The sequence below is a fragment of the Capra hircus genome, chromosome 9, assembly GCF_001704415.2.
Source record: "Capra hircus breed San Clemente chromosome 9, ASM170441v1, whole genome shotgun sequence".
Taxonomy (NCBI): Eukaryota; Metazoa; Chordata; class Mammalia; order Artiodactyla; family Bovidae; genus Capra; species Capra hircus.
In genome coordinates, this window is record NC_030816.1 from 27281394 (window position 1) to 27299971 (window position 18578).

General features: G+C 38.1%; 2 protein-coding genes across 2 annotated transcripts in view; one reads left to right on the forward strand and one right to left on the reverse strand.

Moving 5' to 3' along the window:
- Nucleotides 1-6682, forward strand: part of METTL24 (methyltransferase like 24) — a 119919-nt gene extending 113237 nt beyond the window's left edge. The window contains exon 5 of the mRNA XM_018053074.1: nt 4839-6682. Coding sequence (XP_017908563.1) covers nt 4839-5153 — 315 coding nt within the window. The 3' untranslated portion in view covers nt 5154-6682. The remainder of the gene's footprint in view (nt 1-4838) is intronic.
- Nucleotides 13901-18578, reverse strand: part of CDC40 (cell division cycle 40) — a 46845-nt gene continuing 42167 nt past the window's right edge. Inside the window, exons 14-15 of the mRNA XM_005684575.3 lie at nt 17034-17178; nt 13901-15855 (exon numbers count right to left, since the gene is read on the reverse strand). Coding sequence (XP_005684632.1) covers nt 15678-15855; nt 17034-17178 — 323 coding nt within the window. The 3' untranslated portion in view covers nt 13901-15677. The remainder of the gene's footprint in view (nt 15856-17033; nt 17179-18578) is intronic.

Sequence of the window (18578 nt, forward strand, 5' to 3'; positions counted from 1 at the left end):
GGACTGTGAGAAAACAAATTTTTGATGTTAAGCTACTCAGTTTGTGGTATTTGGTTATAGTAGCCCTGGTAGACTGATATAATATCTAGGACTTATACCTATACTTGTTCTTTTCAGAATTTTCTTTATTAGTCATCCTTAATCCATTGGATATCCTAGATTCTCTGTCAGCTTCCAAAGAAAGCCAGATCTAATAGAAAATGCCATGTTTTAATTAACCTGCCTTTTGGGGGGGGGGAGGAGGGATCACACTGAGTGGCTTGGAGGACCCTAATTCCTGAATCAGGGATTGAACTCAGGCCTTTGACAGTGAAAGCATGGATTCCTAACCATTGAATTGCCAGGGAATTCCCTAATGTCCTTTCCTTAATAATATTCTGATGAATAAATGCTTTATTATTCAGTTTTCCTGGAGTATTGCTTGTGTCCAGTTAAGGCTCACGTCTATGGTAATACTGTAGTTCATTCATGGATTTGCATATAAAATAATTTTTTTCCAATGATTGAGGTCAAGTATATGCAGACATGGTCATGAACAGCGACCACCTCACTCTTTCTGTGTATGCCACTCCTCCTCTCAAAAGGGGCATCTGCAGAAATGATGCTGGTGATTTCCAAACCCAGGCCTTTAAAGGTGTTGCAGCTTCCACGTTTGCCCTCTCGCTAGTCTGCAGGCATGTAACAAAATCTGCCTACCCTGCTGGAGGCCCCTCTTGACGGGGAGAAGACTCAGGTGGAGAGTGTAGGCATGAGGAAGCCGCCTGCCTGGAGGAGTGCTAGAGGAGGGGAAGGAATGAGCTGGGGAACAGGCATCCAAGACAAGCTGCACCTGCTAGGCCTCATCGTGTGGCTGAGAAGGACCCAGGGGTTGAAGCATAGGGGTTTTATGATGGTGGTTTCAATTGGCTTTGGAGGTTTATTGATCTGCTTTGGGTTTGACCCTTAGCGAGACTGGAACTTTCAGTGTTGGGTGGGGTAGGGACGGACAGGATAACACCCACAGTTCCCTCAGATAGCTGCTGGCGCTTAGATCTGTGGTACAAGACACTTTCCCTAGGCACTGGCCCCAGGAAATGGGCCTCTGAACACATACTACCTTGCCGAAGCTCTATAGCAGTAGCAACACACCCGCCACTCCCCCCACCCACAGCCACATGCGTATGCTGACGTCGCAACTCCTAGTTCCTCAGAATGTGATCTTAACTGGAAATATAGGGTCAGGGTCAAAACAGACGATAATTAGTTTAAGTGAAGTCGTAATGGTGTAGGGTGGGTCCCTAATCCAGTATGATTGGTGTCCTTATAAAGGGGAAATTTGGACTACAGAAACAGGAATAACATTGTGTAAGATGAAGACAGATCAGGGCCATGCAGAGGCCAAGGAATGACAAAGATTTCCTGCAAACCACCAGAAGCCATGAGAAGGACGTGAAACAAAGCATCCTCTATAGCTCTCAGAGGAACCAACCACCTTGATTCTACAGAACTCTGAGACAGTACATTTCTGCTGTTGAAGTCACACAGTCTGTGGCACTTTGTTATAGCAGATCTAGCAAGCTAATAGTTATGCCAATGAACTTTACCACCAACCCCCCTTTCCTCTCATCTTTGCAGTTCTGGGTGGGTGAACACGGAATAAACTTATGCCCATGAAGAAGGAGCTGTCAGATAGCCTCACATCTTAATCCAGTTAAAATTAAAATTCTCATTTCCTCAAAAAGTTCTATTAAAGGTGACTTATTATATATTTCAGGCACAAAGAAAAGGAGGTAACTTTGATGGGACCTCTGAAGTTATGCTAAGTAGGCTGCTTCATCTACTTTCTTTGAGAATATGTCTTTGGTTACTCCAGAGTTTACAGAGAGCTAACATTCAGTTGTTTTTTTTTTTTCAAGAAACCTGATTTAACCTAACTGTATTAGGATTGGCACTTGATTATTCCGATATAATAATTTGCATGATTTTTAGTGCCATAATTGTTGAAAGCTGATATTAAAATGTTAAAAGTGGCATATCTTATTCAGAGATGTTTAGCACCTTATAATAACAATAATAGTGGGTGCATTATGCAGTAATAATGGAAATTACACTTGCAAAATTGTTGTGGTAATAGAACATTCTAAAAGGCAGGAAATAGAAAAAGCACCGTGGAAGAGAAGACCATGTTTTATTCACAGCTTTTTGGCTATCTGCGCTCTGAGGCTGGAAGATAGGAAAGAGCTGTGTCCTCCTCAGTGCTGTGTTCCCCCTGGGCTGCATGATTGAGATCAACCTATATCATTCTGATTGAAGTGGAGAATTCTGTCACTGGATTCAGAAGTGGGTAGGGGAGTGTGGTCATATTTGAAATACTTTTTGTAAATGAAAATTGAATTTCTAGAGAAAGCATATATTTGCTATGACTTAACCTAATTATTTTTTCCCAATTGCTTATAACTTTTGATTAATAGCTTATTTTAAAAATATATTTGGAAAGAATATGTTAGGCATACTCCCCTATAATTCACCAGTATAGTTTTTAGGTCAATTTTAGGCTGATTAGCTTTATCCTGCCCCTGTAATTCTTTAATTTATAGATCACATTCAATATATTCAAACTCAGAGAAAGTCAAGGTGAAAAATGAATCTATAAAGAAACCTAAGAAATTCTTCACTGTGCGAATTGACACAACAAATGTTGGCTTTGAGTTTTGGATATTTTCTGTATAAATTAGAAAATTTTGTGAAGTTTTGATTTAATATTTCTTTCAGCAGCTTACTTATCCTAATTCAGGAATATTCTGCTTAAAACTTCAAAGATTAAACAAAGCCAAGGATGCACCAGGGCAGCAGAAATGACAAAAGAATGAAGTAGCTCTGTTGTATCCGAGTCATGAGAATTATTCCAGCCTTGTGTATATTCACATGGAACCTGCCTTTGGTCAGTTCCTTTCAGAAAAGAAGATTGTTTTTGTTTTTCTAAACTTTTTCTCTTTGATTTTAGAACCATTGAATTTAAGAAAAAAAGCTGGTTTATGGATATTTAGGCAACCCACTCCAGTGTTCTTGCCTGGCGAATCCCAGGGACGGGGAAGCCTGGTGGGCTGCCGTCTATGGGGTCGCACAGAGTCAGATACAACTGAAGCGTAGCAGCAGCAGCAGCAGCTTTTTCCAAGGCCTCTTGATAGTCTTGGGGTTGTTACCGTCACTGTTTCCTGGTGGACCAGGAGGTACTGTTCAAGGCAAGAGAGTGAAAGCCTTTCCTGATGAGTCTCAGGATGCTGGGCAAAGATCATTTTCTTAGAGCAATTGTATCTAAACTCCACGTTAACTTCTCCAGTCAATTCTGAAATCACGTAAGGAATTTTACCACTGGCAGCCTCATGTCTCAGCTGCAAATGAGAAACTTGTCAAATAGACACGCACTGAGAGAAAGGAGAGGCTGGGGCAGGACTGGTCTTGCTTCTTGTCTATCCTTCTGAAAAGTCACTTTCATGGGCAGGACTTTGGTAACTTCAGTTGGCAGCTTCCTGCAGAGCTGTTTAGGGTTTTGTTGTCACCTCTTGGAACTGTAGGCTTTGTTCTATTGCAGTGATTCCCTCCATCTTAATTATTCCAGTTTGTGTCGGAATGTACTAGCCTTCTGTATGGTCAAATTATCCCCTTTACTCCCCCTCCCCCCATTTCTTGGCAGCAGCAAAGTCCTTTTTACCAAATCCTTGCCTACCTAGAGGGCTATTTTGCTGAGATAATGTATGTGGGAAAGTGATTCTTTAAGCTGGAAAGTGCTCTGCTTTCCAGTGTAAAATGGTGATGCTGATAACAATACTTGGACTCAGTGACCCTTACTCCCTCTCCAGTAGCACCTTATTTTCCAAAGCAAAAGCCTTTTAGGAACTCTGATTTACCATTTTTCCTTTTGTGGTTTATGGGAATTCAATTTCATGTCATGATTAAGAACATGGGCCATATAAACAGACTCAATTCATGTTTCACCACTGTCTCTCCAACTGTGTGACCAAGGATGGGTTACTCTCTGAGCCTGATTTCCTCAACTTTAAATAGGGATACACCCTTGCAGAACTGTTGAGAGGAGTAAATGAATATTGCAAGGTGAAGCACTTAGCATAGTGCCAGGATATAGAAGCATTTGGTAAGTAATTAGCTTTCATTGCTTTCTGGAGGTGTCTGGTATTCTGTTATTCTAATGGATTTTGTGCAAAGCCAGCAGAAAGGAAATCCTTCTCATAACTTAATGGCAAACTCTCTCCCATCCTACTTTTCATCCTGTATTCCATCTCACCTGGAATGTGAACTTGTGTTCATTAAATGAACAGGGAATGGTTTTATTAATTTTTTCTTAGAATGCTATACTGGCATATACTTTTTTAAAAAGTCACTGTTAATACTTTTTTTTTTCCCCAAGTCTAGTATAGCTTTCAATCCTGAAGAAATTGGTGGGGGGAAAGGAGTTGTCAATGTTTTTGAGGTGGTTTCTATAGGCAATGGCCCTCTGCCAGTCCTTCCCTATAGGCCACCATTCTGCCAGGACTGAGTTCCCCTAAGCAACATATTGGTTGCTGGGGAGAAACTGTGGACATGGAGATATATATGCTCCAGCATTTCCTTCTTGGACGTCCATGCCCACTGGGCAGAGTAAGAGGGTCCATCATGATTTGTGTGTGGAGTGAGGTTAGAAAATCATGTCATAAGTGGCCATTTGAAAAAGACTTCTAACTCTAAAATTTGAAAATTTCTGCTCTTTTGGGAAGCAGCTATATGGTGATGCTCCTGATAGCAATGGTATTTTTAACAATATTTACTGACTCTGCTAATCTCATTTCATCCTTTTGTTACAGATTGATGTTCTCAAAGCAGATCTGGAAAGCGCAGAATGGAAAGTTTTGGAAAATCTTATTCTGGAAGATGTCCTCGAACAAATTGGACAGCTCATCTTTGAGATCCATCTCCACTGGCCCGGGTTTGAGGTCAGTGGCAGTGACAGCAGTGTTGTGCGGTTCTGGTACAGCCTCCTCAAAGAGTTAGAACTACAGGATTTCAGGCTTTTTCACAGTTACAAAGATTTATCTAAACCTCAGCTTTTCCTGAAAAAAGATATTTTCAATGCGAGTAGCTGTTATACTCTGGGTTGGGTGAATACAAGATGGAAATAGGACACAGGATCTCATCAAGAACTCAAGGAAATATTTGCAGCAGGGAACATGTCCATGATTCTAGTTACTGGTTTACTTGTCTAGTCTCCCACTAGCCTGTGACTTGCTTGAGGCAGAGGTTGTGTTATTACCTTTGTAGTACATGTAGCTTGGCACATGGTAGGGAAACAGTTAATACATGTTGAGGGGACAGACATAGGAGTCAACAGCCATCTGCCCAAACCCAGGCTCTTTGCCTATTTGCCTCCAACAGAGTGGAAATGCTTGTCTTTCCTCACCTCAGTTTGGAAGATAATCCCCCATTTATCTCAGTTTTCCCTAAAATTAATTATGTATCTATAAACCATGAGTTCACCACCATGAAAAAGAAATTATATAACATTTCTATTTTTATTGGGTTGATGAGATCCTTAAATATGTAGCCTGCTGTTTAAAATAAGGCCTTTCATTTGCTATTCACTCACCTCTTTCAAGGATTTTCTTGTTCACTGTGTCAATAACATTCTTTACAGCCTTGTAGATTTCAATCATTCCTCCTCAACCTTTGCTGAGGCCATGGTTTTTTAAAAAAAAAAACCAAAAACATTATCTCTAAGATTAAATGAGATTTTCCTTTCTGCCAATTGGCATTCATTGTATGCCTGTGGCCTGAGGGCCAGGTGCTCTCTTTTTCCTGGGACAGATACAGTGTGGTAATACCAAACACACTGTATATATTTTATATATTTTAAAAAATTAAGCAGAGAATGCATATTCTCAATAGTTTGAATGATCTCCATCTTTTCTGTCTATAAGAATTAGACATTTACTTCTATAAATGATTTTCAAAAATCCTATTTCAAATAAATTAATTAAATAGTATAAAAATAAATCAAATTATTACCTTTGATATATTAAATACATCTTCTGGCATTTTCTATATCCTAAGGAACAGTAATATATACACTGTTTAAGAAATTTTGGGAGAGCGTAGAGTACTGATTACTACTAGACCTTAATTCCTTATCCCCATTGCTTTACCTCCTTCTACTCAAAACATTCCCTGGGTTGGCTTTTTTGCTTTTTGCAGTGGTTCGAAAATATCATTACTCAGGTGAGAAGCCAAATATAATAGAGTTATATCATCTTACTAACTTGACTTCAAAAGGGAATAAGACTTTCTGAATTAGCAGTGATGATTTGTTTTAATATAAATGAGGCTTTTTAAATTAAAACTTACAGGACACTAATAAAAGTCATTGATGTGAGAGGGCCAGCTTGAATAAGTTAGCAGTTTAGTTGCTTTCAACGTCCGTAGGTATTTCAAAAGTACAAAAAGTCCATAAAACTCTAAAGTGGTTTATCTTGTTAGTTTGCATGGTATAACCTCCAAAACAAAGTTAACTTTAGTCCTAATCCTGTTTGGATTATATCATAGATTACCTTTCATTTTTAATAAAATTTTATACATTAAACACAGTAGATCTTTTTTATTAAAACCTTTTAACCCTTATACACCGAGGTATGAGGTATACTCGGAGAAGGCAATGGCACCCCACTCCAGTACTCTTGCCTGGAGAATCCCATGGACAGAGGAGCCTGGTAGGCTGAAGTCCATGGGGTCGCGAGGAGTCGGACAGGACTGAGCGACTTCACTTTCACTTTTCACTTTCCTACATTGGAGAAGGAAATGGCAGCCCACTTCAGTGTTCTTGCCTGGAGAATCCCAGGGACGGCGGAGCCTGGTGGGCTGCCGTCTGTGGGGTTGCACAGAGTCAGACATGACTGAAGCGACTTCGCAGCAGCAGCAGCAGCAGCAGCATGAGGTATACTGCTTCCCTGGTGGCTCAGCTGGTAAAGAAATCCGCCTGCAATGCAGGAGATCCAGATTTGATCCCTGGCTTGGGAAGATTCCCTGGAGAAGGGAATGGCTATCCACTCCAGTATTCTTGCCTGGAGAATTCTATGGACAGAGGAGCCTGGCAGGCTACCGTCCATGGGGTCATGAAGAGTCAGACATGACTGAAGCAACTAAGCACATGAAGTATACTAATTCTAAGAGTCTAGTATGATTAGGTTTTAGATGTATTCATACTCATACCAAGGTTCCTAATTCATGGTCTTGAAGATTAAGAACATTACTGAAAGCTCCCTTTGTACAGCTTAAGTTACCACTTATTCCAGATTGGTGGTACAAAACATTGACTTCATCACACTATATCCATCTATATATATATCTGAAGCAAGAATGGATGTACTGTTGAGAAAAAATAAAGACAAACTCAAAATAAATCACAAACACACCCACCCACACCCACCTACTTAGGCAGCCTGTTCAATAGTTATTTGTATTTATTTTATGCTTTTTTCTAAGACTGTCCTTCATTCCCTTCATAGATAGTTTGAAATTTGTGATGAATATTCTGACTGTTGCTATGGTTTCCCTGCTTCTAGAATTATTATGCTTATTGTGTGGGCCAGGATTTTTTAACCTGAGTGTTATTTCCATTTGGGTTGGATAATTCTTTGTTGGGGGAGGGAAGGAGGGCCATTCTGTGCATTGTAGGATGTTGGGGCAGCATCCCTGGCCCTCACCCTGGAGGCCAGGGCCACCACAAAAACAAGACAAATCAAATGCAAGAAACAAACATGCAGAATCAAGAGCTGCTATTTTCTGAGAGTTTACTATGTGCCTAATACTGTGCATAGATTATTCCTAATTCTCCAAACAACACTATAAGGAAGTGCAATTTTTCCAATTACACAGGTAAGGAAACTCTGAGAGGTTAAGTAGCTTATTTAGATTATTCTCATGGTGGAGCAGTTCACATCTCAGCCTGTCAGATCCCAAAGTCCATGCAGATCCCTCCACAGGGCTGCTTCAATAGCATTTGACAAATGCAAGGACACATTTTTGCCTCCTGGTTAGTAAATGGGAAGAAAAGTCTACTAATATACCAGGACCAAACCTGTAATCTGTTAGAGAGGGGATCATTTTTGTAGCAGGCAGGTTTAAACAATCTATTCAATTAAAATATGTCCACCAAATGGAAGCTTACTGAAAAATATGGTGTCCCAAAACTTCTCTGACAATATATTCAGGTTGCCAAAAAGATCTTGCAAGGCTTGGAAGTGACTTTTGGCCCTGGCTGGTCCCACATGGCTTCTGGATTTCAAGAAGGGCCCAGTCACTTGGAAGTATAGTTTGCATTTCCTTTGTTTCAAATTCGCCTTTGACTTTCAGGTATATGAACTCAGATGTGACTATCTGTGACACACATCTCTTAATTAACTCCTACCAGAGTTAATAAATGAATCTGAAAATACAAATTTAATAATGCTCTTATCAAATGATTCTGTTTTAGACGAAAGACATATGAGGATGTGAGAGAGTCAGAGGTCAACCTTTAGGCACGAAGTCTATGTCATAATCTGAGATTAAAGTCAAAGAAAAACAATTTCCTCATTCTCCTTTTTCTTAGAATGATTACATTTTATGTAGTTATAATAGGTTATCAATAAATATTTGTAACTATTTGACATGTTCAAATAAAGGGAGCCAGGAAGACGTAAACAAACTTCTGTTAGACTAAAGGTCCACTAGTCTTTGCATCAGGCTAGAACAAAAGCAAATTTATGAATTTACAGTGTTTAGTTCAAATCAGTTATTCATGTAAGCATTTCTGCTTTGGCTATAAGATTTTATTTATTATATAGTAAATACCATGCAAGATTTGTGTTTCCTAAATACTACATGTTTGGATTTTGTAAAGCTTGAATTAATACCAGGGAACCAGCCTCATCATATTTCTCCAGATGAAAAATGAAGGCCTCATTGAAACAGATAATTCTATCACTACTTGACCATACAATGGTACCTACAAGCTCAATTATGTAATATAATTCTCTTCTTTTAGCGATGTTTATGTTTGCCTTTAAGCAATAACATAATTCTTTTTTGTACTAGCCAATTGCTGGTTCTTTGTTAATTCAGTGCATTTAATTATATGCTAAAATATGTTCCTGTTTCTCACATTTAAAGAGGTATTTGAATGTACCACATGAAATTGGAACCCAAAGATTCGATATATTCTTAAACCGCCTAAATTTAGAAATTATAGAAATTCTTTTATTGTATTTCTGTCCTTAAGTAAATCAAGCAAGCTAAATATTGCCATACTTAATGTTAAGTACAATACAGGGAACTACGAGTTCTCAACAAATACCTGTTAAAACTAATGCTGTGTTAAACTAGCAGCTTCATATTCTCATAAAATATTTTAAGTTTTTCTTAGTGATAGGTTTTGTGAAATAAGATTGTCTGAAATAGTAAGGGATTTTCTTTTTCCTGCCAAGTTTAAATTCTAATCTAGACTATTTTAATAGAGAAGCTTAGTATGTATATGACAGATATGCAATTAACATGTATCAAGGAGCTAGGTTGGGCAATGACTGTGGTCCTGAGTCCCTCAGTGGTTCTCTTTCACTGCAGCTCCTCCTACAAGACCCTTAGACTGCCCCAAGATCAAGCAATTAATGCACAGCACAACAGGCAGTCTCCAGGACCCTGACCCCTCTCGGTATTTAGCTTCTATTCTGCTTTATGTCCTACATCTCTGGTCATTAGATATTCTGACATCACCCCTAGGTAGGTCTATATCATATAATATCCAAAAGTCTAAGTGAGTTCTAGAACATTAGTGAGAAACCACAATTTTGTATCAATAAAAATAAGCTATCTCTACAAGAAAATATTATTTTTCAAGGATTGATGTCAAATCAAACATTGTTTTCTCAGGGACCCCCCTTATTGAAGGCCCCCAGTTATGTTTCCCTAGATGTCTTCTGGGCTTCCCTGGTGGCTCAGCAGTAAAGAAGCCACCTACAATGCAAGAGACTGCCTGCAATGCAGGAGACGTGGGTTCAAACCCTGGGTTGGGAAGATCTGGAGAAGGAAATGCCACACACGCCAGTGTTCTTGCCTGGGAAATCCCATGGTCGGAGGAGCTTGGCGGGCTGCCGTCCACTGGGTCTCAAGAGCTGGCCGCGACTTGGCGACTAAACCGCTACCACCACCACCGTGTCTTCTGTGCTCCCCAGCTTCACACTCCTTTTTCTTTCATGGGTCTGCTTATGTGACGACTTTCCCTCCATGAGGGTAGGAGCCATGTCTGTATCCCCAGTGCCCACCATGGGACCTGCTAGGTCAGATGTGCTCCATAAATATTGTTGAATACGAGTATAAAGAAAGCTATCTCACATAGGATTTTTCAGTGAAATTATTTCATCATTATCTGTCATTGACTTTTTTTCTGATATTAAAAATATCTTTGGAATTTAGATGACTCAGTCTCTCTCATTTTGGTTAAGACACAAGTCCTTTTCTGGACATGGTTGTTTATTACACTACTTGCAGTAGTCCTCTTTCCTGATTGAAGATGCTAACCTGAAGATCTTTCTTGACCTTGGGGACTTGAGAGCTATATAATAATTGAGTCAAATAAATACGATAATAATTAAAGGCTCAAGTATTGTTGAGCTTCTCTGGTGGCTCAGAGGTTAAAGCGTCTGCCTGCAATGCGGGAGACCTGGGTTCGATCCCTGGGTCAGGAAGATTCTCCTGGAGAAGGAAATGGCAACCCACTCCAGTATTCTTGCCTGGAGAATCTCATGGACGGAGGAGCCTTGTGGGCTACAGTCCACGGGGTCACAAAATGTCAGACATGACTGAGCGACTTCACTTTCAAGTATTGTTAGAAGTTATCCTAGGATACTAAACCTGTCTTCCTTTCTCACTCCTCATTGTCTTTTTTTTTTTTTTTTTTAACAGAGAACAACTTTTTAGAGTCAGTGTGTTAGATCACAACTCACAGTACCATGGAGAATATTTTTCAGTTTATGAGAGAAAGAAAGTATGATGATGTAAGGCTACTTCTGTCAAGGGCAGGGGCTGGCATTCCTATAAAAGTGATTAAAACCACAGCAGTTTTTTAGGACAAAAAATATTAAGGTAGTTTTTCAAAGAGTAAAAAGGAGAGAGAGCATATTATGTTCTCCAGGCTATTTGACTGAAGTCAGAAAAGTCCTTCCCAGCACAGTTACCATTTGGTCTAACTCTAGTGGAACAGGTTGTTGGAATGTCTTTTAGTTACAGGTTCTGTTTTACCAAAGGATGAAATAAACACAGTCTATTAACTACCTCAGCCACAAAAATCACAACACAAATATGACAATTTTAAAATACACAATTAAGTGGCAGTATGTAGAGGAGACAGGATAGAGGGATGAAGGGAGAAAGATTCTGACCCTGCTGCTAACTAGCTGTGTGATACCAAGCAATTCATCACCCTTATTGGCCTATTTTCTTATCTTAGGTTGGAATATTTGATTTCTAAGGTTTCTTCTAGTTTAAGAATCTCATTATTCTAAGATTTTTGTGATTAGAGAAGGCTTAGACGGTGGTTAGGTACTTTCTTGATTTGTGTGCTATAAAAGGGAAGTCTTAGGATAAATTCAAGAGAAACCAAATGATATATTTATTCACAAGAAAAGGCCCATTAAAGATGAATCCAAGAGCCTTCATAGCTCTCCAGTTATCAGGTGAAGTACCCTTAGGTAAAGTACCTTTTTAGGTAACACACTTAAGCTCCCAAGGTTCTAAAGACCAGAATGTTTCAGACTGCATTTGTTTACACTTCTGTGGTTTTAGAATGTTCTAACAAAGTGGTAATATCCAAAGATACTCGATTAAGGATGTATTTTCATGGTGATCTTTCTGTATGTATCTGTGTGAATATATATGTATGCATGTGTCTATACACATGCGCGCGCGCACACACACACACACGTTTCTGTATATATATGAATGCCCAAGAAAGAAAAACCTTCAGACACAAAGAGTTCAGAGGGACCCTAGACCCTGAGAGGTAGCAGGAACCGACAGCAGGAACTGCAGTGGTCTTAGTATACCAGTGAGGGCCAGGGGCCTAAAGCATAAAGCACGAGATAAGGCTTGTTGTTCGGTGGGTAGGATTGGAGCTGATACCTGTAGCAGTGGGACCTTTGGAGGGTGACCATCTCAATGGAAGAGGGTTCTAATAAAGGACCTCTATCCCCCTTCTTCCAAGCACAAGGAAGTCTACCCTTCCTGTAGCTCTGTAGAAGATCAAAGTTTGTTCTAAGAATTTGAAACCTTCAGTCTAAGAAATTGAATTTATAATCACATGGTTTGGAAATCCATAAGCTGAAAAATTTAGATAAAAAACTGGTTCTAGGGGGACCTTTTGCTAGGTCATTCATTTATCCACTGATCAAGTAAATATTTGATAACATGAATTTTGAGCCAAGTGCTATGATGGAATCTTCTTTCCATTGGCTCCTCTCTTCTTCTTAGGTCCCCTTAGTATTTGCCTTGTTTATACTGTATTTCATCAGTAATTTTATGATCCATTAAGAAAGAATGCTGCCAATTAAATTATCACATATGATTGATTTTAAGATATAGCTCTATTTCAAAGATGACAAAAATGAGAAAAACATCATTGTTGATGAAAAATAGCATCAGTGTTCCCTAGGTCTCTTTGAGACCCAAAGTTAATACTGCTGATGGATATTTTGACCTGGATGGCACTTCACACTTCCCTCTTCATACCTGAATTCATTATGGTTCCCTAATCATCCACTACTTTCTTCTGAATTCTGTTTCTCAGTAAGGGGCACCATCTCCAGGTAGTTCTCAGTCCACATTCAGTATTTTTCAAGTAGAGTCTCTATAATTGTTGCTGGTGTTGCAATCCTTACAGCTACCATAGGGTTTGTTATTTCACTGTCCATGTTTTCTTCCAGGTAATTAATAGCTAAGAACATCAACCAGCCTCACAAGGCATCCTCAAAAATCACTCTATACTTTCATCCTTAGAGAAGTGCCTGTTTGATACTACTCTATGTTCCTTATCTTAAAACTGGCTCCTTATTAAGGATGAAATATTCCCAGCTTGTGCTTCACTATGTAAATATTCATTAAACTTTCTACCGAAGCATCATTATATCCTTAACTTTTAGGAAGGTAATCTCTCTTGGGTGTGACAAAACGGTTGCAGTGAGGAAAAAGAGCCAGATGGTAATCACTTATTTCCAGTCACAATATGATCTTGAAATTTTTAATGCTGGAAAAGAACCCCACACATTTGTGTACTCTAAAATGGGTGCAATCAAGACTCAGTGGCACCAACTGAATAAATATGGACTGTGTTAAAACTTACTATGTGTGCTCTGAGGGCATTGTCTTGTACTGTTGTCACTTATTTAGGATAAGCCCATTAATATACTATACTCACCTTTAAAGCATCATTTCTCCCCAGAAAAACTGAAGTGAAAGTGAAAGTCGCTCCATCATGTCCAACTCTTTGTGACCCCAAGGAGTCCATGGAATTCTCTAGGCCAGAATACTAGAGTGGGTAGCCTTTCCCTTCTCCAGGGGATCTTTACAAGCCAGGGATCAAACCCAGGTCTCCCGCATTGTAGGTGGATTCTTTACCAGCTTAGCCACCAGGGAAGCCCAAGAATACTAGAGTGGGTAGCCTTTTCTTTCTCCAGCGGATCTTCCTGACCCAGGAATTGAACCAGGGTCTCCTCATTGCAGGCAGATTCTTTACCAACTGAGCTATCAGGGAAGCCCACAAAAAGGACCCATTTAAAATCTGCAAATGGTTTAATCTGGTGTCTCAGAGTTGAGACTCAAAAGGAGACTAAGAACAAAAATTTTGATAACACTTTCTACAAAAAAGCTTTATTTAAAAATACCATCTTTTTAAAAAAAGAGACAACTTTTATATACAGTTCCTTAGTTTAGAAACAGTTAATAAAATAAACCCAGATTTAGAAGTTATGATTTGTAACATACATAATACTGGTCCTGAACAAGACAGTTCAAATGTATGATTAATTCTTTGTCCCATCACATTTCAGTAATTCACATTTGTTAAAACCAGTGGTTGGGACTACAGAAAAGCTCCTGATTGAATTTTTTCCTCTTCAGGAAATGGCAGCCACCCTTCCCAACAGATCAAGAAATAGAAATGGCAGCAGCAAGGCAGTGTATTATTTCTTTGAGTGCTGTGTCCAAAATACACCTCTACCGCTTTTATTCTCTTTTTAAATTTTATTTGAAATTTATATGTGGCTATAGCACCTGGTCATCTATACCAGGTCTTTTTAAATTTTAATGTTTAAAAATGGAAGTTCAAAGGGCATGGAGCATTAATTGCTCTTGATAGCACAGGACTCAGGGGTAATGGTCCTAGGATATCAACATTCAACAAGATTCGGGTCTCCAAGTCAGCAGTCTGAGCAGCTATGAGCCAATCTTTTATCGCATGGCACTGAAATATTTCACACTACATTCAAACATCTGACATAGATTTGTAAAAAAAAAAGAAAGGAGAAATGGCTTGTCAAACTAAAGTGCTATTAGCTACTATATTTAAGAAGCTATCTTGATTTCACAATCTGAAGTTAAAAAAAAATCTTTTTTAAACCAATCACAGTCCTTGCTTCTCAAATTAGGAACCCATCTTTCCAGAGTGTCAATTTTACCCAAAGATTTGGAAAGAAGTTTAACATTTTTCTAATCTTAAAAAGTTCTATTGCATATATTCATAAGCAAAATCAGATTAGTTTTCAAGATAAAACATACAGCTTCAAAGAAATTACAGGCTGACATTTTGAACTATGTTCTCACATCCAATCTCCTATGAGGAGTATTTCAATAGTAACATTTGTGAAACAGTGACCTAGGAGACCCTGATTTCTGAAAGTGTAGCCAGGTCCTTACTGGACAGTAAATACAAATACAATTCAAAGTCTTGATTCATTCTCTTGAGTTCCATTTTCAAAAATAATGTGATTCTCTGATTGTATATAGTCCTGTCTATACTGATCAAGAAGAAAGCCAAGGAAAGAACTCTGGACTGATTTTTATTTTATACTGTTTAACAATTAGAGAAATGCTGCAGTCAGAGAAGATTGCTGGCTTACAACTAAATAGACACAACATAAGTAATAAAAAATAATGGGACTCCTGAATCCAAAAGATTAGAATTGACCCATGGAAAATAATGGGAACAGTAATTGTGGGTGGTTTTTATCCTTCTTTCAGATTCACATTAAATCATATCATCCCTGATCTTTCCTTTCTGTTGAAGAGGTAATCCACTAGGGATTCCTTCTCAGCTCCAAAAAGTTCCTTTTAGTACACCATGGGGGTAAACCCAAACTGCCTGCCAGCAATAACCACTTGTCAAATGTAAAGTCCATAGTCATTCTCTGTATAAATAACATCTATAAAGAACCAAACAAAGTGGCTAATGAAATTATATGAGCCAAATTTACAAAGATTTTTTTTTAACAATGGTTCAACTTCATAAGGCCATGTAAGAAAATCATAACCTGTAAATCAAGTTGTCATCCAACACCTTTAATAATTAAATATAGTTAAATATGATATTGGATCAAAAATGATCCTAGATAGTTTAAGGATTAATCCCATTAATCCCACAATTTAATGAGACCATCCCAACCACAAGTTATGACTTTAGATGTTTCATGAGGATGCCATACTGCACCTATACACACTTTATCGTGAGCTTTAAATCTACTGTAGAGTTTTGTGGTCTTCCAGTCCCAGATGTTTAACTTTCCATTTCCATCTCCTGAAATCACATAGCTGTAATGAGAAGAAAAATAAATTCAAATAATTCAAGGACCTTAAAATGGTAAACAAGATGAGGAACAGAGAAAGAGTTTATATTTCTTATTCTAACATTAAAAAAAAAATCAATGTGGCTGTATAATACTTGAATAATAAGGTAGTGTGTAAAGCAGGCTATAATTTAATCTCCTGTCCACAAACCTCCCCGTTGAGTGACCAATGTAAGAGAGAAAAATTACTTTCAACTTGGAAAATTGGGAGACCCATGGGCCACAGTGAATGCAGTATCACAGTCACTCTCTAAGACAGTCAGAAACAGTGTAAAGGGGTCAATTTCACACACATGTAGACCATGCACACACATGCAGGCCACGCACACATGCAGGCCATGCACACACATGCAGACCACACACACATGCAGACCACACACACACGTTGGCCATGCACACACATGTAGGCCACACACACACATGCAGACCACAAACACACATGTAGACCATGCATGCACATGTAGACCATGCACACACATGTAGACCCATTCAACTACCATCTTTGTAATTATTTTTGGCTCCAAAAGCTTCTGAATATGTCCAAGACTCATTCAAAGGTAGGAGTCTAAGTGCCAATTACCAGGATAAACATACAATTTTACAGGAATTTCTGAATTAGTGACACCCATATATTTAGCTAACAACAGTGGAATGAATACAGAGTTTCACTCTTAGAAAGGCTCTAGGCTTCAAAAATCTAGTGTGACTGAGAAACAGTCAGAGGCTGGATTTGAAGATTTAGCACAGAAAAGCTGCAGTGAAGTTGTTAACTTCAATGCCACAATACAGGATTAATTCCTCTGGGGCTCATTAAATCACAGCAATATAGTGATCATAGTCCTCTCAGCCTTGCTTAGAAAAGCAGAAAGAAAGAAAGACATTGCCTATATGGACAGGGACTCATTATGTGCTTAAAGGGCACAGAACTAACAAAGTAGAGAGAGATACTGAAGAGCTTAAAAGAAAAAGCACCAAATATAACTGTCTTAATTTGTTCTGTCTTTTATCTTGCATTTAGACAACCTGAACAATTTTCATACAATTACATATATAAAAGTGATTTGTACAGCATTACTATTTGTATAGTAGTAGTTTATATCATCATATATAAATATGGGAATAAATGAGAAAGTTTAAACTTACCTCATGTCTGGTGAAAAGTCTACTTGACAAGCATAGCCTGCTACCATATGGCCCTTAAAAATTTTCTTCTTATTCAATCTAAATCTGTTCTGTGCTCCAAAAATTAAGATTTGGTTGTCCATTGATTGGCACGCTAGCCATTTCCCTGTAAATTTAATAAATGAGACATTTTAGAGGAAGACTGAAAATCTTTATAAGACTTTTATTTAAGTAGGTTCAGTCATTTATATTATTTTGTTCCCAACTACTAATATAATAATAGGAAAATAAATTTACCATACTGCCTGTGAAGTGTTACAAATTTGTTGAAAGTGAGAAATATTTGTATTTTATAGAGTAAGGGATTTTGCTCATAAAATCTTGTATCATTTAGCATTTTTCCTATAAAAGCTTTCTTCTGTTTAAATAAGGATATACAAAAACTTCCTGAGTTTAGCATTAATAAAACAAAATTAAATTTTATGAAATGAAATGAATTTGTAATAAATATAAATAATAGAACCATGGAGAGAAAAAGACTATTTATGTTAACTATGGAAAGAGGAAAGATGAACTCCAGGTGAGAAAACCTAGGATTATTAAATAAAACTGTACAAAGATATGATAAAAACAGCTTTAGTAACTTTAGTAAAAAAAAAAAAATTTAGTAAAACAATTTTAGTAATAATGCTGTAGTAACATAATGCTTTTTAAAAAGTTTTATTGAAGTAATAGTTTATTTATAATGTAGCATTTAATTTCTGCTATATAGCAAAGTGACTGATATACATATATTCTTTTCCATTATGGTTTATCAAAAATATTGAATATAGTTCTCTGTGCTATACAGAGGAACTTACTGTTTATTCATTCTATATATAATAGTTTGTTGCTAATTCCAAACTTCCACATCCTCCCCCCATGCCCCTTGGCAACCACAAGTATGTTCCCTACACCTGAAAATACATTTTTGTTTTATACATATATTCATTTGTGTTCTATTTTAGATTTCACATATGTGTGATATCATATAGTATTAGTCTCTCTTTTTCTGACCTACTCCATTTAGTATGATAATCTCTTTTGTTATTTAGTCAGTAAGTCATGTCTGACTCTTTTTGAGACCCCATGAACTGTAGCCCACTAGGCTACTCTGTCCATGGGATTTCCCAGGCAAGAATACTGGAGTGGGTTGCCGTTTCCTTCTCCAGGGGTTCTTTCTGACAGAGTCGAAACTTGCACTGAGCCACCAAGGAAGCCCATGATAACCTGTAGGTCCCTCCATTCTGTGCAGTAGCATTATTTCACCCCTTTTTGTGGCTGAGTAGTATTCCACTGCATGTATGCACCACATCTTCTTTACCCATTCATCTGTCAATGGACATTTAGGCTGTTTCCATGCCTTGGGAATTGTGCAGCCATGAGCACAGGGTGCATGAATCTTTTCAAAATACAGTTTTCTCTGGTTATATGACCAGGGGTAGGACTGCTGAATCATATGGCAACTCTATTTTTAGTTTTTTGAGGAAACTTCATACTGTTTTCCGTAGTGGCTGCACCAATTTA